The 26,823-nt window shown below is 42.3% G+C and overlaps 2 protein-coding genes across 12 annotated transcripts in view; one reads left to right on the top strand and one right to left on the bottom strand.

Annotated features, from left to right (window-relative positions):
* Positions 1-16,343, bottom strand: part of ACAD10 (acyl-CoA dehydrogenase family member 10) — a 46,866-nt gene extending 30,523 nt beyond the window's left edge. For 3 of the 7 annotated variants that reach the window (XM_077875659.1, XM_077875655.1, XM_077875661.1), the window contains exons 1-5: positions 16,130-16,223; positions 11,654-11,853; positions 7,324-7,472; positions 4,966-5,160; positions 296-454 (exon numbers count right to left, since the gene is read on the bottom strand). In XM_077875659.1, the coding sequence (XP_077731785.1) occupies positions 296-454; positions 4,966-5,160; positions 7,324-7,472; positions 11,654-11,840 (690 nt within the window). In that variant the 5' untranslated portion in view covers positions 11,841-11,853; positions 16,130-16,223. Of the gene's footprint in view, positions 1-295; positions 455-4,965; positions 5,161-7,323; positions 7,473-11,653; positions 11,854-15,854; positions 16,083-16,129 lie in introns of those variants that run through there. The other 4 variants (XM_077875657.1, XM_077875656.1, XM_077875658.1 and 1 more) reach the window with 4 other exon arrangements.
* BRAP (BRCA1 associated protein) overlaps positions 16,343-26,823 on the top strand; it is a 28,925-nt gene continuing 18,444 nt past the window's right edge. The window contains exons 1-4 of one of the 5 annotated variants that reach the window (XM_077875666.1): positions 16,343-16,596; positions 19,028-19,189; positions 19,888-20,086; positions 21,422-21,611. In XM_077875666.1, the coding sequence (XP_077731792.1) occupies positions 16,515-16,596; positions 19,028-19,189; positions 19,888-20,086; positions 21,422-21,611 (633 nt within the window). In that variant the 5' untranslated portion in view covers positions 16,343-16,514. The remainder of the gene's footprint in view (positions 16,597-19,027; positions 19,190-19,887; positions 20,087-21,421; positions 21,612-26,823) is intronic. The other 4 variants (XM_077875665.1, XM_077875667.1, XM_077875664.1 and 1 more) reach the window with 4 other exon arrangements.

Here is a 26,823-nt window from a genome sequence, read left to right as displayed (position 1 = left end):
AACCAGGATTGTCAACAGGACTGCACAGAAATGCTTAGGCAAGTGCCAGGTGCACAGCGGGGGTTCAAAAAATAGTGATGTTGGGATCCCTGGGTGGCGCAGCGGTTTAACGCCTGCCTTTGGCCCAGGGCGCGATCCTGGAGACCCGGGATCGAATCCCACGTCGGGCTCCCGGTGCATGGAGCCTGCTTCTCCCTCTGCCTGTGTCTCTGCCTCTCTCTCTCTCTGTGTGACTATCATAAATAAAAATTAAAAAAAAAAAAACTTAAAAACTTTAAAAAAATAGTGATGTTACCTGTATGGTGTGAATGCCAAGGCTGGCGGCTGCTTTTAGATTCGGTCCAAGATCATCAAGAAAAATGGACTCAGAAGGCTGCAGGCCAAGCCGTTCCAAGCACAGCCTATAGATCCTGGGGTCTGGCTTACAAACACCTTCTAGGCAGGATTCCACCACCTGAGCGAGGGATAGAATGACAGATGAGTGTCTCTAAAACATGGTGCTCCCATATGCATACTACCAGGTTTTTAGAAAAGAACAATAGGATAGTGGAGATTCATTATAACAAGTTAGCTTAAGAGTGTTATGATATAAAATAATGTTATTTTTAAAAGTCAGATATGGAAGGCACCTGGGTGGCTCAGTTGGTTGAGCATCTGCCTTCGGCTCAGGTCATGATCATGGGGTCCTGGGGCTGAGCCCTGCATTGAGTATGTGCTCTCTCTCTCTCTCTCTCAAATAAATAAATAAAAACTCTTTTTTTAAAAAAATAGGTTGGAGGGATCCCTGGGTGGCGCAGCGGTTTAGCGCCTGCCTTTGGCCCAGGGCGCGATCCTGGAGACCCAGGATCGAATCCCACATCGGGCTCCCGGTGCATGGAGCCTGCTTCTCCCTCTGCCTGTGTCTCTGCCTCTCTCTCTCACTGTGTGCCTATCATAAATAAATAATAAAAAAATAAATAAAAAATAAAAAAATAGGTTGGATATGAGAATACTAGATTACTACTAGGGGGCAAGCTCAGAAAACCAGGGTTCTGGTTCAGACGCAGTGACCTTGTGCAAACAGCAAGGCCCTAATGGGCCTCCGTGTCATCATCAATAACGTGGGAATACTAATTGTTATCTTACCTATCATAGGTAGGTATTGTTGAGAACTTTAAATAAAATTTGAATGAGTTCCAAAATGACAAAGCATTTTGCTCATGTTAGACTGTGGCTACACAGAAGAGCTGTAGGTTTCAGCTTTAGGAAAAGTACTTCACCATTTTTTCAAAAAGAAGACACTGTTTACTACTACAAAAGACACATGACCTTAATGTCTATATTTCAGAAGTTAAACACAAAACAGCCACCCGCAACTTAGGTAAATCCCACAGAAGGACAGATGGACACCAAAGATACTGTTTGTGGCAAAGATACTGTTCCTTTTACTCAAAGAGTTCCTTGTGTCTTGACAGCCTTGCTTCAACCAGATATGTGATCTGGAACTAGCAGGGGGTTGTGGGGGTGGGGTGGCTACCAAGGGTTCATGAGAACCCAGCAAAAGCTGTCCCCCTGCCAGGCTACCTCTGATCGATCAACCCTTTGCAGGTCCTCACACTGTCCCCAGGGCTTAATCTCCTATAAATTGGGCCTATATTTGATACCCTCTGGTCTACCCTGAGAATAGAATTCAGTCTCTGCTCACCCCTGGGAGGACTCACATTCTCCAAGACCAAGGATAAACCTGAGGGCCCCTCCCTCCCTCTACTCTACACTGCATTATTTAGAGTTCAGTGAGAACTGCCCTTTCAGGTAAATACATGTCCTGAATATTTTGGACCTCTCTGCTTAGTCTCCCCTGTCTCTTAAACACCTGAATAAGCTAAAAAAGACAAGCTCCTGGCACACCTGGGTGGCTCAGTAGTTGAGCATCTGCCTTTGGCTCAGGTCGTGATCCTGGGGTCCTGGGATCGAGTCCTGTACTAGGCTCCCTACAGAGAGCCTGCTTCTCCCTCCACTGTGTCTCTGCGTCTCTGTCTCTAGTGAATAAATACACAAAATCTTTAAAAAAACAAACAAACAAAAAAACACACTCCCTATAAAGAAAACATCAGTAGTGGGTAGTAAAGAAACTGGGTGTTTCAGACGCAGCCCAGTATCTGTGCCGCAGGGCAGCAACACAGCTGTACTGGCTGACAGGGGAGAGGGCCACATTCTCCAGAACAGACGTCTCTTGGGAGCCACTACTTTGAGAGTCACCGAGTTGGGGAAGTGAAAAAAATCCTTCAGACTTAAGTTTGATAAGATCCCTGGCCTTCTCTTTCTATTCCATTTTGCAAGTTGAAAAAGTTCTGGAGATTTATTTCACAACAAGGTGAATATACTTAATGCTACTGAACACTTTAAAATGGTTATGATGGTAAATTTTATGTTATGTGGGTTTTTACAATAAAAACCAAGGTAAAAATTTTTTTAATTAAAAAAAGTTAGATGAAAAAAATATTTTTAAAAGATTTTATTTATTTATTTAAGAGAGAGAGAGAGACCGTGAGTCGGGGGGAGGGGCAAAGGAAAAGACTCTACTGAGTAGGGAGCCCCATGCGGGACTTGATCTCAGGAGGCTGGGATCATGACCTGAGCCAAAGACAGATGCTTAACCAAATGAGCCACCTGGGTGCCTGAAAAAAATTTTTAAGCTGAGACAGATTCCTATAATATTAGTTGTAGAGTTCAGTCTCTAATGTTGACAGAGATTACAGGATTGCTTATACTATCTTTACACCATCAAAACATGTATGTGTGTGTGTGTGTGTGTGTGCGTACATATGTATATAGCCTTAGAGCTTTAGAGAACAAAAACCTAAATCCTTGCTCTTGAGGAAATGTTTTTAAAACTCCGGGTCTTCTGGAGACCTAAAATATGAAAAACAACCAGAAAAGCTGCTGGAAAACACATGCCAGAAAGCCTGTGAAGTATAAATAAACAAGTCCATTATTTATTTATTATTTTTTTTAAACAAGTCCATTTTTAAAAGAAGCTCATAGGTCTTTTAAGTTGTAGCTTCATTTAGAGGGCTCAATGTGAGCCTGACCAACTTCATTGTCCAGATGAAGATTAGCTGTACTTAGATAGAAGGAATCTCTGAAAAATAACTGAAATATATAGAATACTTGCCATGTACCAGGACCATGCAGGGAGCTTTGCTGTGAGATGCACAGAGCTACCCTCCAACAAAGAAATTGCTATTCCTAGATTATAGATGAGGAAACTGATGTTCAAGGCAGCAAAGATACTGCCTGTGGTCACCTGGTTTGCAAGGCACAGAGACAGTATCGAATTTGGCTGAGGTCCCCAAGCGCTTGCAGGGGAAGGAGCTTGGAAGAGGGCTGTATGTGTAATGTGGGGAATCCAACAATCAAAGCAGGTGGACTGCCAGGCCAAGCATCCAGAGGGGAGAGGACTCTATTTCTGACGGGCTTTCTAAAAGAAGGAAGAAGGATGTGGGAGGTAAAAACAACACTATGTTGGGAGGTAAATTGCCAGCATTTGTGCTTTGAATTTCTGCCTGTTGATTCTACTAGATTTTGTGTTCTAAAACAGCACTATTCAATAGAACCTTCTGCAGTGATGGAAATGCTGTATCTATGCTGCCCAATATAGTAGCCAGTAGCCACATGTGGTGACTGAGCACTTGAAATGTAGCCAGTATGTCTTCCCCTAGGGCAAAGACTGTGTCTGTCACATTTGACACAGCATCCTTTCATGTCTCGCCAGTGCCCCGCACACACTAAGTGCTCAGTAAGAATATATTTTCTAACTAAAGTTTAAGAAGGTCATCTGTAAATAATTCTTTTTTAGAAGATTTTATTTTATTTGTTTATTAATGAGAGACACACAGAGAGAAGCAGAGACACAGGCAGAGGGAGAAGCAGGCACCTGCAGGGAACCCAATGCAGGACCCAATCCCAGAATTGGGATCACAACCGCTGAGCCACCCAGGCGTCCCCATCTGTAAATAATTCACATCTATCCCAGGATAATCTATTTTCTCTTGCAGAAATGGGGAATCTTTATAGGAGTAACCTCATGGCACAGATCATCTCTTTACTCAGCATGTTCTCAGTGTTTGATAGTCTAGTCCTGGGCCATCCAATACAGTAACCACCAGCCATATGCGATTATTTACATTTAAGCTAATAAAAATGAAATAAAATTCAGTTCTTCAGTAATACTTTATCACAATTTCAAGTGCTTAACAGCCATATGTGACTAGTAGTAACCATACTGGACATTTCCATCAGTGCAGTAAGTTTTATTAGACAGCACTAGTGTCAGGATTAATGCCACAGAAATAGAGGGTAACATCATTGGTCTTTTCTTTCTTTCTTTTTGAGGGGGGAGGAGCAAGGAGAGAGGGAGAGACATGTTAAGCAGAAGCTTCATCTCACAACCCTGAGATCATGACTCAGATTGTTACCTGAGCCAAAATCAAGAGTCGGATGCTTAGCTGAGCCACCCAGGTGCCCCCCATTTCTTAAAATATGTATTTATTTAAATAATCTCTACACCCAACATAGGGCTCAAACTCATGACCCTGGGATCAAGATTCACACAACTTCCAACTTGTTGGAACTGAGCCAGCGAGGCACCCTAACAGGGTTAGTTTTTGAAGAGAAAATGTAGACAGTCCCTTTAAGATGTGAGAGCCAGCAGAAGTTTGCGTTAAAATTCAGAATGTGTGAAAGAGGCTCTACAGCTGAGGTTTCAACCAGTTATCAAACCCCATCAATGCTGGACTTTGCTGAGAGCTCAGTGACATTTTAAAAGACCTCTTTTCACCTTGTTATGTCTAAACCGAATTTAATCAAGTTAGTCAGAAGAAGAAAACCATCCACTAGACACCTGCTAAAAGACAGCTTTTAATCATGCATCCTGAAGCAAGGACAGAGACTCTGTTTTGATTGTTTGGATCATGTTGAGCTTACCACATCAAACTGCTTCCGGTCCAGGGGCAAAAAGCTTTTCCCGTTGGGAAGATAAAAATTATTGCTCAAGACTGCAGTCCGAAGGCCCTTTGCTCGAATTTGAGTTATGGCGTCGGTCATCACTGGGAACTGCTTTGCCACTTGCTCGCTGGTCAGCAGAGACAAAAAGGAGCCCACCGGGACGGATGTCTTCGACTGAAAAGCAGGGAGAGGAGGAGAACCAACAAAAAGTAAGAGTAGGAGGAACAGCTTACCAACAAAGAAAACTCTTGCTACCTACAGTTCTCCTCTAGCCCTGTACAGAACTTCATGGACAAGGCTGTAAACACTGACTTCCAGTGCCAGTGGTGAGAGGATGGAGCTATTTATACCAATATTCCAGTTAAGTGAATTCTTCATTTTACTCGTGGATTGGCAATCTTAAAAAGTATCAACTCCAAAAGTCTATGAAGCAGATCTAAGTTAATTCTTTTTTTTTTTTTTTTTTTTTTGGGTAAGTTAATTCTGAATGATCCAGAAGACGTGTAAAGACTTGTCTTGCCTCAGCATCACCACTACAAACTTCCATTTCTGACCCATTTTTCGTTTTTAAATTCAACCTTACGTAGGTTTTAAAAACTCTTCCCAAGTTTCAAAATCTGCAACGGCAGGCATGTGGGTGGCTCAGTGGTTAAGGGCCTGCCTTTGGCTCAGGTTGTGATCCTGGAGTCCTGGGATCGAGTTCCACATCCACATCGAATTCCCCATGCAGGGAACCTACTTCTCCCTCTGCCTATGTCTCTGCCTCTCTCTCTGTCTCTCATGAATAAATAAATAAAATCTTAAAAAAAAATCTGCAAAGGCAAGTCTGCTGTTTTACACACACACACACACACACACACCCCCACACGCTATAGAACAGCTTCGCTGAAATACAATTCACATAATTCACACAATTGTACCACACGATTCACCGCTAAACTGTACAATTCAGAGATTTTTTTTTTTAAGATTTTACTTATTTATTCATGAGAGACACACAGAGAGAGGCAGAGACACAGGCAGGGGGCTGAAGCAGGCTCCATGCCCGGAGCCCAATGTAGGACTGGATCCTGGGACTCCAGGATCATGCCCTGGGCCAAATGCAGGCACTAAACCGCTGAACCACCCAGGGATCCCCACAATTCAGAGTTTTTAATATGTTCACAGAGTCGTGTGACTATCACCATTTTTATCACCCTGAAAAGAAACCCCATATATACTAGCAGTCATTTCCCATTCCACTCTCCAACTCCCCAATACTCTCAGTACCAGAAAATCAGTAATTATTTTCTGTTCCTATAGATTTCTCTATTCTGGACACTTCATATAAATGGAATCATACAAATTATGGTCTTTTTTGACTGGGTTCTTTCTTTCATTTAGCACAAAATTTTACACAGATATTTGAATTTCTGGTAAAATATACATAACATTTACTATTTTAACCACTTTAAATGTGTGGTTGGGTGGCATTAAGTAAATTCATTTTCGTGTAACCTTTAGTACCATTGAGCCACAGAACTTTATTTACTGTATTTTAAATCCTAATTTAATAAAGTTATTATGAAGTCTACACTGGAGTTAATGTAAATAAAGAACTTAGAACAGTGCATAGCACAGAGAAAGGGTTCAATATTATTATTGCTTTACAATAAACTTTCTGATCAAAGCCATTATGCAGACAGCTCTTGTTACAGATGAACAACAGCTGATGGAGAAACTTAGTAAATAATACTTTTACTTATTTATATATGTAGTGAAAATTGAGTACCTCAGGATGGAAGAAGTACATTAAAAACTTATAATGTGGGATCCCTGGGCGGCACAGCGGTTTGGCGCCTGCCTTTGGCCCAGGGCGTGATCCTGGAGACCCGGGATCGAATCCCATGTCGGGCTCCCGGTGCATGGAGCCTGCTTCTCCCTCTGCCTATGTCTTTGCCTCTCTCTCTCTCTCTCTCTGTGTGACTATCATAAATAAATAAATAAATAAATAAATAAATAAATAAATAAATAAATAAATAAATAAAAATTAAAAAAAAAAACTTATAATGTATATGGGTGATGGGCATTAGGAGGAACACCTGTGATGAGCACTGGGAGTTCTATGCAAGTGATGAATCACTGAATTCTATTCCTGGAACTAATATTACACTGGATGTTAACTAAAATTTCAATAAAAACTTGAAAAAAAAACAACCAACCCAAAAATAAACAAAACTTATGATGGATTATCAGGTTTTTACTTCTTTATTTGCAGTTTAATCAACTTAATGGGTGAGCACAGCATCCACACTATAGCAAAAAGAATATGTAAATTTAAGTGTGCTTATCACTCACAATTTCAGAGCAAAGTCTCCCAAATTCTTGCAAGAAATCCTCTGTTGTTATCGCTCCCCTCATAAATTTTATCCAGGGTCCATTTTCGCCACCTAAGATCCAGGCCTTCTGTATAGTTCCAGGAAGGATATGGTTTTGTAGCTCCCATTCTATAAGGAAGTAAAATATGCAATAAGTGAAGTATGTTGACAGATGGCTGGGCTTTGGGAAGCTCAAGGGAATTACCATACCAATCCCTGCGGCACTGCTGTGGTGCCAGGTGGATTCTGCTTGGAATTTGGAGAAATTCAGGAAATGTAAAATCTCAGCCTTAGACAGTAATACTGAGGAGACATTGCTGCTAAGCGTCAGGTCCTTACCACCTGCTTGACGTGACTCTGGACGCTGCATTATGCATTTTCTTCCCTGGTCCCTCATTAGTTGGCTTGTGTACACTCTCATTAGCTGGCTCACTCATACAGTCCTGGCATGTAGTAAGGAAATACATGCATAACAAGCCAGATTCTGACACCACTCCAAAACAAGCCCATCCTTTTGTAAACTGTAGTAATCCTCTATGGCAGTGGCACTGGTGGTATGCTGAAACATTCACTTGGGGGACACCTGTCTTTGTGGGCTAAAGAAGAAAATTTCTATCCACAAGAACCCCAGGCAGTGAATGGATCAGCATTTGTGTACACTGGGAACCTTTAGACAGGGGCTGCTTTGTCTTGTAGAAGATTGGTTTTTCTTTCTAAAATATAGCTGCTGTGGGGCAAAAATATATATAGCAATCACAATTATTTCTAAGACATAATATGCTTTACACATTTTTTTATTTTGATAAAGTGGGGCCTGTGCATTGAAAATATCTGACTATAGAAAGTATAAAAAAAGAAAGTAAAATGACAAGCAGTTTCGTTCTTCAGAAATAATCGATGTTTCTAATCTGAGATATATCTTCTGAGAACAGCAAGACTTTTTTTTAAGAGAGAGAGAACACACATGCAGGCGAGCGGGGAGGGGCAAAGGGGAGGGAGAAAGAATCTGAAGCAGACTCAGAGCTGAGCACAAGAACCTGATGAGGGGCTCAATCCCACCACTGCAAGATCATGACCTGAGCAGAAACCAAGAGTTGGACACTTAACTGGCTGAGCGACCCAGGCATCCCAAGAATAGCATAACTTTTAAAGCTGAATCCAAATAATCATACTTGTTTAATTTGAGAACTAAAGTGTGTATCATTTTTTTATGGTCTCAGAATTGGCAAGCACATAAGGAAACTGGCACTTTCATATACTGCTGATGGGAGTGGAAACAAGTACAACCTCTATGGAGAGCAAAATTTTAAATGTACATCTGATGTAGTAATTCCACTTTCTAGGAACTTCTCCCACAGATAGATCTACTGAAAGTCGGCAAAGATATACAAGGCTGTGCAGCATTGCTTATAATAAAAAGAACCAGAAGGGGCGCCTCAGTCAGCTGGCTAACCCTCTGCCTTGGGCTCAGGTCATGATCCCAGGGTCCTGGGATCAAGCTCTACGTGGGGCTCCCTCCCTAGCTGGGAGTCTGCTTGTTCTTCTGCCCCTCCCCCTGCTCATGCTGTCTCTCTCACTCTCTCTCAAATAAAATTTTTAAAAAAGTAAAAATGTTTAAAAAACTAGAAACTTAAATGTATGTTAATAAATGGCTTGTTAAATCAACTATGGTACATCCATATAATGGAATACTGCACAGATGTATAAACTAGACCAAGGATACACAAAATATGACCTGGAAACCAAATCTGTCTCCTGTCAGTTTTTGTAAGTCAAGCTTTATTAGAACACAACCATACCTATTAATTTACAACCGTGTGTCACTGTTTTGTTGCCACAATAGAAGTGAACAGTTGTGACAGAGATTGCACAGCTTTCAAAGCCTACTTAGCCCTTTACAGAAAAAGTTTGCTAATAACTAAAACGCACCTTGGTAAAAGTTACACTGATCTGGGAACATGCTAGCCAAGGACATTTTACCCAGGGAGGAGGTTAAAGAAGTCTTCACAGAAGAGAGGTCTTAAAATTAATATGAACAACCACCACAAGATTTATTGAGTGCACAAAAGACTCCAGGCACTCTACTGAGTAATACACTGCTTAACTTACCATCAAAAGTACCGGTAGGAAAAAAAAAAAAAAGTACCAGTAGGATTTGAACAGGTAGAGGGAGCAGGGAAGGGTAGCTGCCAGCAGAGGGGAAAGAACTGGCAAAGACACAAGAGGGTAAATGTGTTTGGCAAGTTTAAAGAACATCAAGTAGTCCACACACAGTATGGTGACACAAGGTCCTGAGGGCTAATTTGCCAAGAGGTCTGAGATACCAAGCAAAAGCTTCTGGACTTAATCTAAGGGAGAAAGTACAGGCACTTAAGGATTTGAAGCAAGGGAGTGAAGGGATAAGATCTGTAATTCAGAGAGGTAATTCTGGGGGCTGTGTAGGAAGGAAGTGCAAAAAACCCAGAGTGCCAAGAGACAAAGACAAGAGTTAGGAGGCTCATAGGGTGATGCAGGTGAGAGAAGATAGGGACCACATCCTAGGCCAAGGCAGAGGGAGTGGAGTGAAGCAAATAGGTTCTTAAAATATTCTGGAGAAAGTTGAGAAACTCCTGTCCAGTGATCTTTGATTTCTCTAAAAAGAGGAGATTCAGCTGTCTGCCAAGTATGAAGGTTTGAGGCAGGGGGAGCAGGATGATTGATAGGCGGTCAGAACAGCCCTGTGGTAAAATGCCAGAGGAATATGAGCAGAGTAGAGAGGCTGAGGGCCCAGATGGAACTGGGACTAAATATCTGCTCACCAAGTCAGCTTTGCTCAGCAGGCTCATGTGAGAAGGGAAACCTCGCTGAAGTGAAGCCCGAGGCCCGAAGGGGGAGCTCTCACACCCTTCCAACTCTTGTCAATTACCCCCAACAGAAGACTCCCCTGGGAAAGGATCATCACAAACTGGCCTCAGCAGATGTATGCTGAACTCACTCCCCCAGCAACTCAGCTAATTAGAAACCATCATCATGGGCAGCCCACGTGGCTCAGCGGTTTAGCGCTGCCAGCGGCCCAGGGCCTGATCCTGAAGACCTGGGATTGAGTCCCATGTCAGGCTCTCTGCATGGAGTCTGCTTGTGTCTCTGCTTCTCTCTCTGTGTGTCTCTCATGAACAAATAAATAAAATCTTAAAAAAAAAAAAAATCATCGCCCTGAACTCTTGCCTTTTTCCAGTGGACTTTTGTTCCAAACAAGCCCTTCCAATTTCCTCCTCTTTCTCGATAAAATAATGTTCCTCTCCTTTATTGGACTAGCCTCTGGTACTGGCCATAGCTTGCGTGCCCCAAACTGCAATTCTCTTGCTATCCCCAAACAAACTCTTTTTTGCTGGTAAATAAACCATTTCATGTTTAAGGTCAATAGTAATTGTTTACTCAGGGGCAGATAAAACCCGTACTTGCGTTGGTTTAGCAATGGAGAAATGCCCAACCAGCCACCATAGGAGGTCAGCTCTTCAGCCTTTTTTCCCTTCCTGCTGGCTGGAATGAGAACGTGATGGTAAAGGTGAAGCAGCCAAGACAGACCAACGTGATGGTAAAGGTGAAGCAGCCAGACAGACCAGGTGAGACTGGAAATGAAGAGTACTCAGAGCAGAGCAATACAACAGAAACAACCTAAGTGCCCAATATCACAGAGCAACATACTAGCACTAGCCCTCTACCACATCCCTGAGCTTTTGTGTGCAAAAGAAACTTTGATTTTGTTTCATTCACTGTTCTGTTAGGGTTTCTAACCCTTGAAGCCAAAATTAATCCAACTCAAGTCAATGGAAATGAGTAAGGATAAAAGTAAACCAGGAGGGGCTGATAAAGGATCGGAGATGACAGGTTTGACCTAGTAGGACCTAAAGCATGTTTCTCAGGGAAGCAGCATGGTTCTCAGAGAAAGGTAGTTAAATTCTACTAATACCAGTAACTACAGTAACAATGGCAACTCATTATTTATTGCGAATTTACGATGACTCACTCACTGTGCTATGCAAGTGCTTCTTGTAATTATTTCACTGAACTCTCCCCAAATCCCAAAGAGGTAGGAGGTAGGTACTATTATAAGCATTAATTTAATGGTAAGAAAACGAAGACTCAGAGAAGTTGAATAATTTGCCCAAGGTACTCAGTCACAAAGTGGTGTTTGGAATTTGATTCAAGAACCAGGGTGTCAACCCACTGGGATAAGCCACTGCCCAAATGTTTCTTTGCCTCCCCTTACACATTTTATTCCCCCCACCCCGGCCCTAGTCTCTGAGAGTGAAACAGAATGAAACACTCACCTGCAGCCACTCTCCCTGGAGACGGAATGAGAACTCCACCCATGTCAAAAATCACCGCTTTGTAGGTGCCGCCTCCAGAATGTGCCCATCGCCTGGCTCGCTGATGCCTGCCCTGGATGTGTTCCAAGAAGGCTGCCCTCCAGGCCCACTGGAGACGTGAGGACTGGAAAAGCTGCCTTATGTACATTTTGAGGCCAAGACTGCAGGAGAAGAAGACACAGGGCCCAGCTTGCCTTCACCGCCTGCAATCCAGACCTCCATCCTGGAGCTCAGGCATGCCAGCTGGACATCTCCACTGATCTGCAAACCCTTCAAACCACAATGGGATTCGAACCCTCCTGGACTACTCTGTTCTTGAAGCTCCTTAGCCCAGTAAAGGGCTCCACCATTCAGCTAGCTACTCAAACTAGAAAACTGGGATTCACCCCTGACTTCTCATAGTCCACCACCTGGCCACCTCAATTCCATATGCTCTGTGCTGTGATCTTTCCCTTGAAAATTGCCATCTACCTTGCTCCACTTACTGCCCACAGATGATCTTGCCCACAGATCATTGCTACAGCTTCCTAACAGATCCCCTTGCCTCTTCTCAAACCTCATTCTTTCTCCACTCTTCAACCAGAGTAAGAGTGCTCTTTCAAAACTGCAAATTTGGCCATGTCCTAAAATCATTTAAAACTTTCAGTGGCTCCCCACTGCCCTCAAGATAAAGTCTCAGTTCCTTAACCTGCTTTAAGGGGCCCTCTAAGATCTGCCCCTGACTTTTGGCAGCAACTCTCCCTCTTTTTCCACCTTAATCTGGATGATGTGGACATGCAAATCTACATGCAGCTTCCTCAAACACATGATATTCTCCTCCAGCTACCATCCTTTTGCCTGTGCTGTTTCCTTGCCCTGGGCTGCTCCCTTCCACCTGTTACCCGGCTAATTCCAAATTGTCCTTTGGTTGAAGTTGACCTATCACTTCCTTCATGAAACCTCTACCAGAAATTACAGATGAGGAATCTTTCCCATAGACTCCCAGGATGCCCAGTATTGACCTCCATCACACCTTACGGTGCCTCCATCACACCACCAGCCCTCCTACACATCACTGCAACAGGCTCCTAACTGTTCTCCATTTGCCTTTTTTCTAAACATACTTTCAAAAAGCTCAGGAAAAAAAAAACATACACACACAACACAGACATATGTATATAGACACACACCTATATATGGGTATAGAAATAAACCAAATGTGGCAAAATGTTTTTTAGTCGATACAGGTGAAGGGCATATGATGAAGAGTGTATGAAAGATCATTATTGTACTATTCTTTAAATTTTTCTGTATGTCTGAAACAAAGAGCTGGGGTAAAAACAAAATAAAGCAAATTCTATTTGCAGTCAGTTCTCATGAAAATCTTTACACTTTCTGTGTGACTTCTATAATTTAAATGCTTACTAAAAATCAGGTTTAAACAAAATAGTTTGGTAAGACAGCCTGTAAATTTATGGGAGTCACTTCAATGCCACCATCAAGATTCAATAAGCCACAAAAGACTCCAAAGAAAGGGTCCTCAAGAAGTAAATCAAAAAAAAAAAAAAAAAAAGAAGTAAATCTTCAGGATAATACAATGTGTTTTTCATGTAATTGGAAATTTGCAGAATTGGGGGGGTGAATTTCAAAATCAAAAACTTTAAAGTTGATTTGCATTTTTTTTTATTACTGTTCCCATGCCGAGGGCAATGTTTATGGTAGAAGGAGTTTATTTATAGGCTTCTAAAAGCGTCAAAAACTTTGTGTCAGGGCTTCACAGGGATGAAAAGCGTCTCTGGGCCCTGAAGGGCTGACTTGCGTCTTCACTGAGGTTACTAATGGATGAGTGGGCAATGCTCCCATGACCAGCTTGCTTATTCCTTCCAACTAGAGATGATGGTTCTATTCTAGCCACTTCCCAGCACTTTCTTCAGACTGGCCAAACACTGATTTCTCATACCTCCAAGGCTTGGGTACCTGTCCATTGACTCTAACACCTTTCCCTGCTTCATCTACCAGTACAATTCCACTTATTTTTACATCACAGCCTCAGCCTCAGCTTTATCTCCTCTGGAGAGGCTTTTTTTTTTTTTTTAATATAAGTTTTAAGTAGGCTCCATACCAAATGTGAGGCTTGAACTCAAGAGTCTCATGTTCTACTTACTGAGCCAGCCAGGCACCCTGAGGCTTTTTTCTTTTTCCAGATAGGCTCTGGTACTACTTTTTTTTTTTTTTCTTAAACTCCTATTGCTTCTTCTCTATACCTTCACTAGATCATTTGCTCCATTACACAGTAACTGTTTTCACACCTATATGCTCCTAAAATTGTAAACTCCTTAAGGCAAGGCCTATCTTGGGGAAGGCAGGGGATAGGTTTAGTTGTTGATAGCCACAAAGAACTGTAACAAGCTCAACTTGCCCATCACTAGCTAACAATTCTAGTTCTCTGGAACTGGCATCTTCCTTCTGTACCATAGAGAATATTTGTCTTCTGGCTTTCAGAATAATGAGATTAGTATGACAATATAGACTTGCTACTTAATTTATGCTTTTATAAATAAGCGCACATAGTATGTGCTGTCACATATTAAGAAATAGTTTAGTGGGCAGCCCGGGTGGCTCAGTGGTTTAGCACTGCCTTCAGCCCAGGGCCTGATCCACATCAGGCTCCCTGCATGGGGCTTGCTTCTCCCTCTGCCTGTGTCTCTGCCTTTGTGTTTGTGTCTCTCATAAGTAAATGAATAAAATCCTTAAAAGAATGGTTTAGTAAAGAAGTTGCATGTTGGCTCTGGAATCAGATTGCCTGGATTTGAATTCTAGCTCTGCCACATACTAAGTGTGAGATCCTGAGCATGTTTCTCTGAGACTCAGGTTCCTCCTCTGTAAATGGGAATAATTATATACCAGTCTCATAAAGTTGTTGTTATTATTGCATGAAATAAAGTATATAAAGCTCTCAAGTTAGTACCTGACACACTATTAAATGCTATCTACTCCTGGGACACCTGGGTGGCTCAGCTAGTTTAGCATCTGACTCTTGATTTCAGTTCAGGTCATGCTCTCAGGGTTATGAGATGGGAGTCCCGTGTCAGGCTCTGTTGCTAGGCATGGAGCCTGCTTAAGATTCTCTCTCTTCCTCTCCTTCTGCTCCCCACTCCTTTAAAAACAATACAAAAAAAGGGACGTCTAGGTGGCTTGGCAGAACCGCGTCTGCCTTTGGCTCAGGTCATGATCCCAGGGTCCTGGGATGAAGTCCTGCATCGGGCTCCCCATAGGGAGCCTGCTTCTCTCTCTGCCTGCATCTCTGCCTCTCTCTCTCTCTGTGTCTCTCATGAATAAATAAATAAAATTTATTAAAAAATAAAAATAAAGAAGAAAATGTTACTACTGTAATGCACTATAAAAAGTTCACGAAAAAAAAGTTCACGAAGTCTCATGTTATACATATATACTAAGTGAATATGGCATATGCCTTTTCACAGCAATTCTCAACAGTGTAATTTTGGTTCCAAAGGGATATTTGGCAATGTCTGGGTACATTTTTGGTTGTCACCACTTGGGGGGTCCTACTGGTATCTAGTGGGTCAGGACAGGGATGCCATTAAACATCCTACAAAGCGTAGGAGATACCACCCCAAAGAACTATGGGATAAAGCAAAGACTGAGAAACCCTGATATAAAGAGTATGTACTGCAACATTTCATAGGATGCAGTCACAAGCTTTATATACACACAGCATGTTACATGCACGTATAGTCCATAGAGCTACACGTGCCCAGGATGTGCTGTGACACACCTTAAATATCCTTATAGCATATGCTTGGAGTAGCATCCTGCCACGTGTGGGACATGGATTGTGGCTCTCAATATCTGTATGCTAAAGACAGTCTGAGGTTCTGGAAAGAAAGCTGAATTTAGAAAAAGTGATATATGTGGCTCTATTTATTTCACGTTCATGGCTGTATGTTATCCCATTCTTATGCCAAAACCTAGCTCAAGGTCACATAACTGATCAAGGTTGACACAATAAGAACAGGAAGTGTGTGTTTATCTCATTCACGAAAATATCTCCACAGTCTCAACAATGCTTAGGCTCTCAGGAAACATTTGTGAAGTTATGGGGAAGGGAGGAGGACCCAGACCTGGCTCCAACACCGTGAGCTTAACCCGCCAGCCGCCCTACCTCCACAGTCACAAACACTGCAGTCGAGTCTGTAATCCTCAAGGGCCTTCAGAGAAGCGGATCCACCTCTCTGAGCTTTAGCAGACCTACCTAAAGTGTGGCTAACACAAAGCAACCCCTCGAACGCTAGAGCGAGAGGCCAAACACAACAAAGGCAAGAGCTCGCCACATGGCAGTTTCTCGTAGTTAGAGGACCGGGGACGCTTCGCTGTCGGGAGACAGCCTAAGGGCAAGGCCTCTCGGGTAGGTAAACTCGGGCCTGCGCGCAAACCCACCGACTGGCTTCAGGGGGTACCCAGTGCCCGCAACCTGAGTCAAGCTCCTCTTCCCCCGACCTGCCAGAGGTCCCCGCCGGGGTGCGCAGACTCACCTCCGCGGCGACACGCCGGTCACGTGGCCGCCCCCCTACCCAATCGGAGCGCGCGCTGCTCCGCGCAGGCGTAACCCCGCGGGTCGGCGACGGCGGCCGGGAGGCGGAAGTGAAGGTGGTTGTGGCTCGGAGGGTTGCTCGCGGAGCTGCTGCTACGGAGGCCCCCGGGAGGCAGCGGCGGCGGCGCTGAGGCGGTGGCAGCGCTGCCGACCCTGGGCCGCTCGGCCTCTCAGCTGTCCTGCCAGCCTCGCCTGAGCCCGCCGGGGCCCGCGCCGGCCAGCGCCTGCCCTATGAGTGTGTCACTGGTTGTCATCCGACTGGAGCTTGCGGAACACTCGCCGGTCCCCGCCGGCTTCGGCTTCAGCGCCGCGGGTGAGTCCGTCGGCCTCGCAGCCTTCCCTTCGGCCTAGCGCCTCGGCCCGGGAGGCTCGCCCTCCCAAAGTACCGGCCCGGGGGTAGGCGGCGGCGAGGGCCTTTGTGTCAGGAAGAAGCTGAGGGGTGGTTGAGATCCCTCTGGTTCCATCCATCCTCCAGGGGCCTCTCGGATATCATCTCTGGGAAGCCCTTCCCAGTCCCTCTCTTGGTTCCTTCCCACTGGCACTGTTTATACCTGGCGCGTCGCTCTCTCCACCCTGGGTTAGAGTCAAGTTGTGTAACTCGCTTTCCTCCAGGCTTTGTGGAGGCAGCGACTGGATCCCAGGGATACTGACGCTTCGTGTTAATTAAATCGTTCCTCTTTGGAAGACAATCTCTTTAGGCGCCCTGCAGCTATAGTAGTAACTGTAGCTAAAAAATTTGTAGACATCCTATGTCCCTACTGGGTACTAAAACACTTTGTGTGCATTATCTTCTTTATCTTCACAGTAACTGTGTTAGGTTGCTAACACTTAGCAACCCTTATACAGACTGGGAAATTGAAGCCCAGTGATTAAATGACTTGCCCATGATTGTAAGTGGTGAGGCTGGGATTCTAACTCAGAGGTGGACTTAAAAAGTCGGAGCTGTTCCTGTACCAGCCACTCCTCCTTGGTGAGGAGTGCATTTATGACTGTGTTCCTTGGACTTTAAGTAATTCCCTAACAATAGCATTTATCCAAGAAATAATTACTGAATGCTTACTATCTGCTGGGACTTTAGTTGTTTGCAGAATCAGACATATTCCTGTTTAATAGCACCAGCAGCTCAATGAGGTAGATGAATTAAATATAGAATAGATGTGGAATTACGTCTGTAAAAAGAGTTGTGAAAGAAAGGAAGAGTTTGGAAAACTATCACAGAAGGATCTTTGGTTTGGGAAGGGGGCCCGGGGCAGGCAGGGATGGTGTCCTTGGAAACTACCCTGAGTGTGTGAACTTTGGAGCTGCAGATTAAAAGTGGGATATGATTTAATGAGTTACAAGCACCTTTCAAAGGTTGCAAGTGATCTCTAAGTTGTGAAAGTCAACTTTGACATTAAGCATATATACACTTTATATACATGGGTCAGTTTTTGATTCATTGATTCAACAAAGCTTTAAAAATGCTAGGGATTGTGGTGTAAGTGCTGGGGATACAGTGGTGGGCAAAACAGGCCTGGTTCCTGCTCTGCTAGAACTTATATTAAGAGTATTTCAGTCAGGTCCTTTTCCATTTTCCAAGCTCCTTTTCGATTTCTGTGTGTTTCATTGATTTAAGACCATGATCACAGATTTTCATGGTATGATTCATGGCATGAAGCTAACCCAAGGTGTTTAAGACGACTATTGCTAAGGGTTTTTGAAAAAATTTTTTCGAAGATTTTATTTATTTATTCATGAGAGACAGAGAGAGAGAGAGAGAGAGAGGCAGAGACACAGGCAGAGGGAGAAGCAGGCTCCATGCAGGGAGCTCGATGCGGGACTTGATCTGGGACTCTAGGATCCTGGAGTCGAACCCTGGGCCGAAGGCAGGCACTCAACTGCTGAGCCACCCAGGTGTCCCTTGAAATTCTTATTAATGGACTTGATACCTTCATTTGGGGCTCAACACAGTTTCACTTTACCAGAGATTACATAAAATGTAGGTTCATCTGGGCATAATCACTGTCGAATCTCCTCTAAAGCTCTTATTCTCAGGGTCCCTGGGTGGCTCAGCGGTTTAGCTCCTGCCTTCGGCCCAGGGCCTGGTCCTGGAGTCCCCATATCGAGTCCCGCATCGGGCTCCCTGCGTGGAGTCTGCTTCTCCTTCTGCCTGTGTCTCTGCCTCTCTCCCTCTCTTTGTGTGTCTCTCATGAATAAATAAATAAAAATATTAAAAAAAATAAAGCTCTTATTCTCATTGATTTACTTTAAAGTGCATGATTTCGGGAAGCCCGGGTGGCCCAGCGGTTTAGCTCTGCCTTCGGCCCAGGGTGTGATCCTGGAGACGCGGGATCAAGTCCCACGTTGGGCTCCCTGCATGGAGCCTGCTTCTCCCTCTGCCTGTGTCTCTGCCTCTCTCTCTCTCTCTCTCTCTCTCTGTCATGAATAAATAAATAAAATCTTTAAAAAAAAAAGTATTTCTTGGTTTACTTCCCTCTTTTTCTTCTTTCTCCTTTAAAAAAATAAATGAAAGTAAAGTGCATGATTTCGCTAGAACAACCCTGCATTCCTGAATTTATTGCACTGCGTGTTTATTGACTGCTGGGCACTGAGGAACCCCAGAGGTTAGTGAGATGGATACTGCAAAGGCATCTTACTATCTTAGGGAGGACAGCAGAGAGAAAAGGGAAGCTTATCGATGAATACATTGAAAGTGGAGAAAAGCTTGTTTTAATATTGCTATTAATCATTCATATGTTCCTTAGCTGGGGAAATGTCTGATGAGGAAATCAAAAAGAAGACACTAGCTTCAGCTGTAGCCTCTTTAGAAGGGAAGTCACCAGGAGAGAAAGCAGCAATCATACATCAGCATCTTGGTCGTCGAGAAATGACAGATATGATCATTGAGACCATGAAGTCCAACCCAGGTATGCTTTTTTAAAACCCTAGACTCATGTAACATAAGCCCCTGGTTGCCTGTTTTATACATGTTATCGCATGAGCCCATGATTTGGACCTCTAACATACTTTTATCTTTTACCACCTGTGTGCCTCACATAAGGTTGTTAACCACATTTCGGCATCTCCAAATATTTCACCTAAATTAATATTAACTAGGTGGGTTGACAACTTTATTCAATGAGGAGAGCTACTTACCATCTAGGTTAGTGGCAGATCACAAATGAATCCAGATAAGCATGTTGTGTCTTCCCACACACACACTCTTTGACAGCTCACTCCAACCCAGAGACTGGATGTGTACCATATCTCCAGCATGGAGGTGATCAGAACTGGTAGTTTTGGCTTTTCAAATTAATACCCCTGAATGGACATCCCATGTAGGAACACATGATGGAAGACATCTGCTTTTATTATGGTACTGCCAAATGTAAGAGCCATCCTTAAGTTTCTGTGGGTATTAATGAAATTTTTATGGGGCAAAGAGTGCTTTCAAGTTTAGATGCCTCTGAAAATGTGGCTGTTCTGTAAATACAGTTCTTAATGCAATACATTACAATTTCTCTGTTGAAGTTTTTTTTTTTCTGAATCAAAATTTTAACTTAATTAGAATCCTTCCACATATTTCCTATCCGTTTATAATCTGCTAATTTTTGATTTGTGAAAGATGAGCTGAAAGCCACAATGGAAGAAAGGAAGTCTTCAGAAGTATCTCCCACTGCACAGAGAAGTAAAGATCAAAGTATAGAATGCATAAACGCTGCTCCCGATTCTCCATCCAAACAGCTTCCAGACCAGATTTCGTTCTTTAGTGGAAACCCGTCAGTTGAAATAGTTCATGGTATTATGCATCTATACAAGACAAAGTAAGAAAAACCCTTTTCCTTTTGAATTGGTCTGGTTTGTTGTTGTTGTTGTTGTTGTTTTGTCTTAGGGCATTGAAAAATTTCTTGCCCTGAAGAGCAGTGAATATTTTAAGCTTCATCCAAAGGATAGTACTTTTTCATATATTGTGTTAGAGAATTCTTAGATGTTTTATATTTGGTTAATCTTATAGATTGGGTCAAAGCTTCTTAGAAAAGAAACATGTGGATACACTTGAGAAAATACCTAAGAAAATAATCTGTGAGAAGGTAGGCATGCAAGATGATTGGAAAATTAAAGGTAGAAAGATAAAAAGGAAAAGAAATTATAAATGGTTCCTAATATCATTGCAGTCTCATATCCCCCACTAAATCTTTACTTAAAGAAGTTGTCAAAAAAAAAAAAAAAAAAAGTTGTCAAGTCAGTGAGTGGACTATAATTTCATCATCTCTTTTTTGCCCTTTTTTTTTGTGGTCCAAACAAAACTTAGAAGAAGCCAAAAGAAAGGAAACTTTTGGCTGGATAATCTATAAACTGGGTCATCAACCCCTTGGATAACTAGTAACTAATCTCTTTAAAGCCTATCCTTCTGACGTGTTTGCTAGGTCCCCCTGGGAAACAGTGAATACTCAGGTTGCCATTTTGGATCATACCTGTTGAAATGAGTTGGCAGCATTTCAAAAAGCAAATTGCATTGTGGGAGGTTTTCTCTTTCCTCTATTCCAGCTATTCCAATCCAACAACACTTTCTGTAGTCTTCAGAGTCACATCTTCATAGTTCTGAATTCTCTTTCTTCTATTTAGAACTCTACTCTTCTAGACCCTTTGAGAGAAGTCCATAGATAGAGCTGTTAGCTTATAGATTGAGCCATACTCTGGCTGCCTCTCCCCCTTCATTGGGGCAGTTTTCTTTAACTTCCAGAATAGTGATTTTAAAACTGAAAGAAAGGGAAAAAAAAAAAAAAAAGGAAAAACATAAAGACATAGAGTTGTACTTCTGAGTTACCTAATGAGAAATTATTACTGAAAAACTAATGAGAATAAAACACAAACTGCAAATTTATAACTGTAATAAGCCTTTAACTGAAGGTTAAAAATTTCAGTAAAATTTCAGTGGTGGGTGTACCTTAAGCTCCATTGCAGACGTGTTGAAGGTGTTCTACATTTACCCAGGTAGTGTGTGTTTTCAGGTATTATAACACTCTGTTTAAATCAATCTGTGAAGTATAACAAGGTTTATTTTTTCTATTTTCTTGGACATAAAAGTTGTCTAATTAGTGTTGTCTGAACTAACCATACCTCATCTATTCAAGGCAGTCTAATTATTGTCTTATTAGTAAGATGACCTCCTTAAAAGAAGATGTGAGGCGCAGTGCCATGCTGTGTATTCTCACAGTCCCTGCTACAATGACCAGTCATGACCTTATGAAGTTTGTCGCCCCATTTAATGAAGTAATTGAACAAATGAAAATCATCAGAGACTCTACTCCAAATCAATATATGGTGCTGATAAAGTTTAGTGCACAGGTAAAAGTTAAGATATTAAAAATCTCTTTGCCACAGAAACTGTATTTTTGAAACTGTGTAATACTAGCTATGTGTGATTTACAACATTTTGCACTTAAGATCTTGATATACCTATCTTCTGGGGGGTGTGGTTGCAATTCTAGAAATCTTTCTAAATTCATTAACAGACACACAATGCTAATTCATACCCATATGTTTTTATAAAGCGAATTGGGTATGAAATCTGGGGTTGTGTTGGTTATCCAGTGGTAACTATTCCAGTAGAGTGGTAGTTCCCAAACTTTTTGAAATTGACACCATATTATTATCTGCCCTTATAACAACTGTGCCCCTGCTTCTCTCATTCTCTTTTTAAAAGATATTTTTTGACACAATTTAGAAAATAAGATCTGTTTTGTATTTTTAATTTTGGTGATGAGGGATTTGGGGACATTCCTTGAAGTATTAAATATGCTTTAAGAGTTCTAATTGGAAATCACTGCAACAGAGAGACAAACAGTGAAGGGATGGTGATATTTTCAGTTTTGAAAAGTACTTGCACATTATTACAGATGCTTTTTGATATAAGAAGGTTTTGACATTCGCTTCATTTCACTTGTCACATTAAGCAACATTTTCCGTGCGCCTCAGTTCCAAAGCTGTTAGGGAGGTAGTCTCTTGGTTTTATGTATTCATTCTTAATACTACACGTATTTCTGTACAAATATAGGAGTGAGATAAGCTTTAGCTATTACTCAAGTTATTAAAGAGTCATTCTATCTGTAGGTTTTGATTTGTTTTGTTTTGTTGTTTTCTTTTATGGCCTGTTAAATTTGTTCATTCATTAGGTTTTGAAATGTAACTTTGTCAAAAGTTACTTCTTTCTCATAGCCTTCCTGAATTTGGCTCAGATCAACAATTTTAGCTTGCAGATTAACAAAGGGTGGGTTTGCCTTTGGATCATGTGCGGTTGCCTCTGACCAGTTACCAAGGTTTATGGGTGAAAGGGAGCCCATCACACAAGGCCCACTTGTCATCTCCTTCCTCCTTGCAGAAATCCAGAGTTGATGCCAATAGCTGCCACTTGTTGGCCACGGGAAGGAAATTAAGAAAAGTGAGAGCTGCATTATGTTCATGCCTATACCATGGGCCATGGAAAGGGAACCCTTACTGTAGCGTTCGATGTATAAGAGCATACACGGTTATCTTTAACCTTTGCAAAATACCCCACCAGTGAGGTGAGACATTCAAAATATGTTTGAACTCTCCTGCACGCAGACTTCACAAGTTGACCATGAGAATGGAAAAGCAGTTAAACAGCTGTGTTCACTGACTGTCAAGAGACCTTACAAGGTCACTGAGGAGCTTTGCAAACAGTGGGCAAGTGGTATCTTTTAAATCTGGTAGCACGTGTAATACAAGGATAATGATGATAATATGCAATCTTACTGAGTGCTTATGCTAGACTACTCTCTCTGCCAAGTGTTAAATGTGCATTATCTCATGCAGTCCTCACTACAACCCTTTGAAGTAGGTAAGTACTGTTATCCTTGTTTTACAAAGAGGCAACTGACTGCAGAGAGAAGTTAATGATTTGCCCTTCCTGACTGAGCTGGGATTTGAGCCCTCACTTTTAAATTTTTTTTATAATTTTTATTTATTTATGATAGTCACACACAGAGAGAGAGAGAGAGAGAGAGGGGGGCAGAGACACAGGCAGAGGGAGAAGCAGGCTCCATGCACCGGGAGCCCGACGTGGGATTCGATCCCGGGTCTCCAGGATCGCGCCCTGGGCCAAAGGCAGGTGCCAACCCGCTGCGCCACCCAGGGATCCGTTGAGCCCTCACTTTTTTTTTTTTTTTTTTTTTTTAAGATTTATTTATTTATGATAGACAGAGAGAGAGAGAGAGAGAGGCAGAGACACAGGCAGAGGGAGAAGCAGGCTCCATGCACCGGGAGCCCAATGTGGGACTCGATCCCGGGTCTCCAGGATCGCGCCCTGGGCCAAAGGCAGGCGCTAAACCGCTGAGCCACCCAGGGATCCCTGAGCCCTCACTTTTAATCCTAGGTCATACTTTTCTTCCAGTAGGAGTGGATGAAAGTGTGGGGAAGGGGAGATAGTCACTTGGCAAGAAATTGGGTAATGACAATATTTTAGTTATATCTTCTATTTAACAGTTAAGGACAGTCAGCAAGTAGCACAGGAAAAAATCATTGTGACAGATTGAGGAAAAATGTTTAAGGGTGTATGAGACTTTAAATAGTTGGAAGTCTGATAAATCCACAAACTCCCTTCGTAGTGTGCAGGTAATGCTGTGGAAATTTTCTGTAACTGTTAATGGATTTTTTTGTACTTGTGCAGTCTCTCTACCTCTGTACAAGTGCAGGTTGCACAAGTTGATGAATGTTAGTTCTGAGACCACAAAACCGAGTGCTGGCTCTTCCCCATGGGGATAGAACCCTTGACCTGGGAACCATGAGTTATCTTACTTATTACTGGATCTCAGGGTGTGAGGCTTATCCTGTCAGGGATTTTCAAAGGTCTAAAAACACCCTCCTAGTATAAGACTTGAAGTTGTTAAATTAATACCCGACCCTAATGAAAAAATAGCCTCAAACTGGTACCAACTATTGGGTACTTATTAGATACCAGGCCTAATAAATACTTTTCATGCATTGGCTCCTTAAGTCCTCTCAACAATGACATGAAGTAGATGTTGTTATTTTGACTTTTATTTATTTATTTTTTAATTTATTTATTTATGATAGTCACAGAGAGAGAGAGAGAGGCAGAGACACAGGCAGAGGGAGAAGCAGGCTCCATGCACCGGGAGCCCGACGTGGGATTCGATCCCGGGTCTCCAGGATCGCGCCCTGGGCCAAAGGCAGGCGCCAAACCGCTGCGCCACCCAGGGATCCCTATTTTGACTTTTATAATTGAGGAAACAAGCATGGATAAGTTACTTAACCCAAAGCCACAGAGCTAGTAAGTGTCTGAGTTAAATTTTAAACCCAGGCAGCCTGACTCCATAGCAGGGGCAGCTAACTGTATTCTTATTCCTTTCTTTTTTTCACCAGAGAATTTTTATTAAGAGTAATCCTTCTCTGTATCTCCTATAAGCTCTTGAATTTCTGTTGGCCTCAGCTTTATGTTGTAGGTGCTCTAATGTGATATACTTACACAGTTGTACTGTGACCCTTAGGCAACTTATTCTTCAGGTAAGGAATTTATATTTCATCACACAGAAAGGCAGGAGGGGATTCAGTTCTGTAGTTCTCAGGGACAAAAATTGAGAGAGAACCTCTCAGTAGAGTGTGCAGGCACACTTTGACTTGCATGCTTAGGACAGCCCAGGAGAGCCCTCTTTTGAAAAGTAAAATCATGTTCTCAATGCTATAGTTGATCACTGTGACAGTAAAGGAACCTTGATCATAATGGATTTTTCTTTTTCTGAGTTTATCCTGTGAAGAGAACAATTAGAACAAAAAACATGGGAAAAACAAAAACAAAAGCTGGGTTTCTTAAAATGTTGGGCTCTATACAATGCAAGCATTTTAAATAAAAGAGCTGTTTCTTCTGTGTTTTTTTTGCAGTTAGCTTCAGGCTTTTGTTTTGTGCATTTCAGTGGTGGGTTGAAGTAAGAACCATGTGTATTTTGTTCTCTCCTCTGGTCCAAGCGTGTAGCACAGTGCCTGGCAGATGCTGGATGCTCAGTAAATATTCAAACAAGCAAAGAATCTACATTTCCAATACCAAGATTTTAAAGAAAAAAATCTATGCGTATCAAAAAATATATTTCTTTGTCATAGATAAACAACTCCCCCAAGAAAAGAACCATTTATCTGGTGTTGAGTAGATTTTTGTCACCTGCTCAGGATCATAGACTCTGTCCCTTACCCCGAGGAAGCATGCTCGTTGACAGAGTTGGAGGTCTGAGGAGGGGTCTGCCTTTCTGAGGAAGGCACCTGGCACAGGTGCAGCCAGCTCCCCGTGGTGCTTGAGGCTCTGCAGAGGTGACCTGTGGACCTTACTTCTGGGTGGTCACGTCCCTCAGTTCACAAATCCGGTTGCTCTCTGTGCTGCTTTCTCATCCAAAGTATTTCAAGAAAAAGACATTTCTCTTGAAGAACGAGGGAAGCCGATTTAGTCACCTTTTAGTATTGAAGAGATTTATTGTCCAAGAACTGGTTTTAACATTTTGAAGTTAAAATGCATTATACCCAATATAGGTTGTTTCCTGATAAGGAAGCTCCCACCTCCACCCTCCAAAACAAAACCATTCAGAACTGATCTTTTTTCCTCAGCTGCTTAGCTCATTTGGTCATATTAAGAAAGCACAAATAATCAAGAATCTACACTTGAATTACATCATTGGAGTGAAATTAAAAGCCCCTGGGAGGCTTACAAGCTTTTGCTGTCAGGTTCAGAATCCTGTGATGGTAGACAGGCCAGACTATTTGTGCCTGGTACAGACTTGAAACTCTTTCTGGAGGCTGACAATGTGGCGTTTCCTTTTGCAGAGCACCCTTCGTCTCCCCATGCAGCTTGTCTATGTTGGTAGGGCCAAAGCACACAACTTGCTGTGTTTGGGATGTCCATGTGGGAGTGAAATCTAGACAAACCTTGGCCTCCCAGCTGCCTCTCCAAAGTTGTGAATTTAAAAACTGTAGTCATCACTTTGTTACTTTCTACTAAGGCTATACTAGAAGGTTTGATTTACTTGTATTCATATTCACAAATGCACGGTACCTTTACAGCTTTACCTACAGCTTTACCTACTGTTGTCCCCGGATTCTATTTTCTACTCCAAGGAACAAGACCATTAGTATTTTAAAGGCTGGTTCATCTTGGACCTCTTGATCTTAGCCAAGGGTTTTGCTTTCAATATTATACACTAGGTTGTTTAAAAACGTCCTTATCTTTGATGTATTATTAATACTTGGTTTATTGAAGAAAAGGAACTGGCTTTTCTTCATACCAGAACCGCTAGTCCTTTATTCTAACATTGATGCTGACATTTTTTAAAAAGAAATCCTCCCTAACAATGGTCAGTTATGATTGAGTTCTAAATTTCGCAAAAATAAGTGTTTGCTTTCAGCTGTTGAGAAAGTGCTGATTCCAGGAAAAGAAATACTGATATCAAGGGAAATGATGACCCTTGCTGATTGAATATTAAAGTCTTACTGCCTGTCAGCTTATTGCACTTCAGCAGCTTCTGCTGGTTTAAGAGAG

Source organism: Canis aureus, chromosome 27, assembly GCF_053574225.1.
Source record: "Canis aureus isolate CA01 chromosome 27, VMU_Caureus_v.1.0, whole genome shotgun sequence".
Lineage (NCBI taxonomy): Eukaryota > Metazoa > Chordata > Mammalia > Carnivora > Canidae > Canis > Canis aureus.
This window is presented reverse-complemented; position numbering and strand designations above follow the sequence as displayed.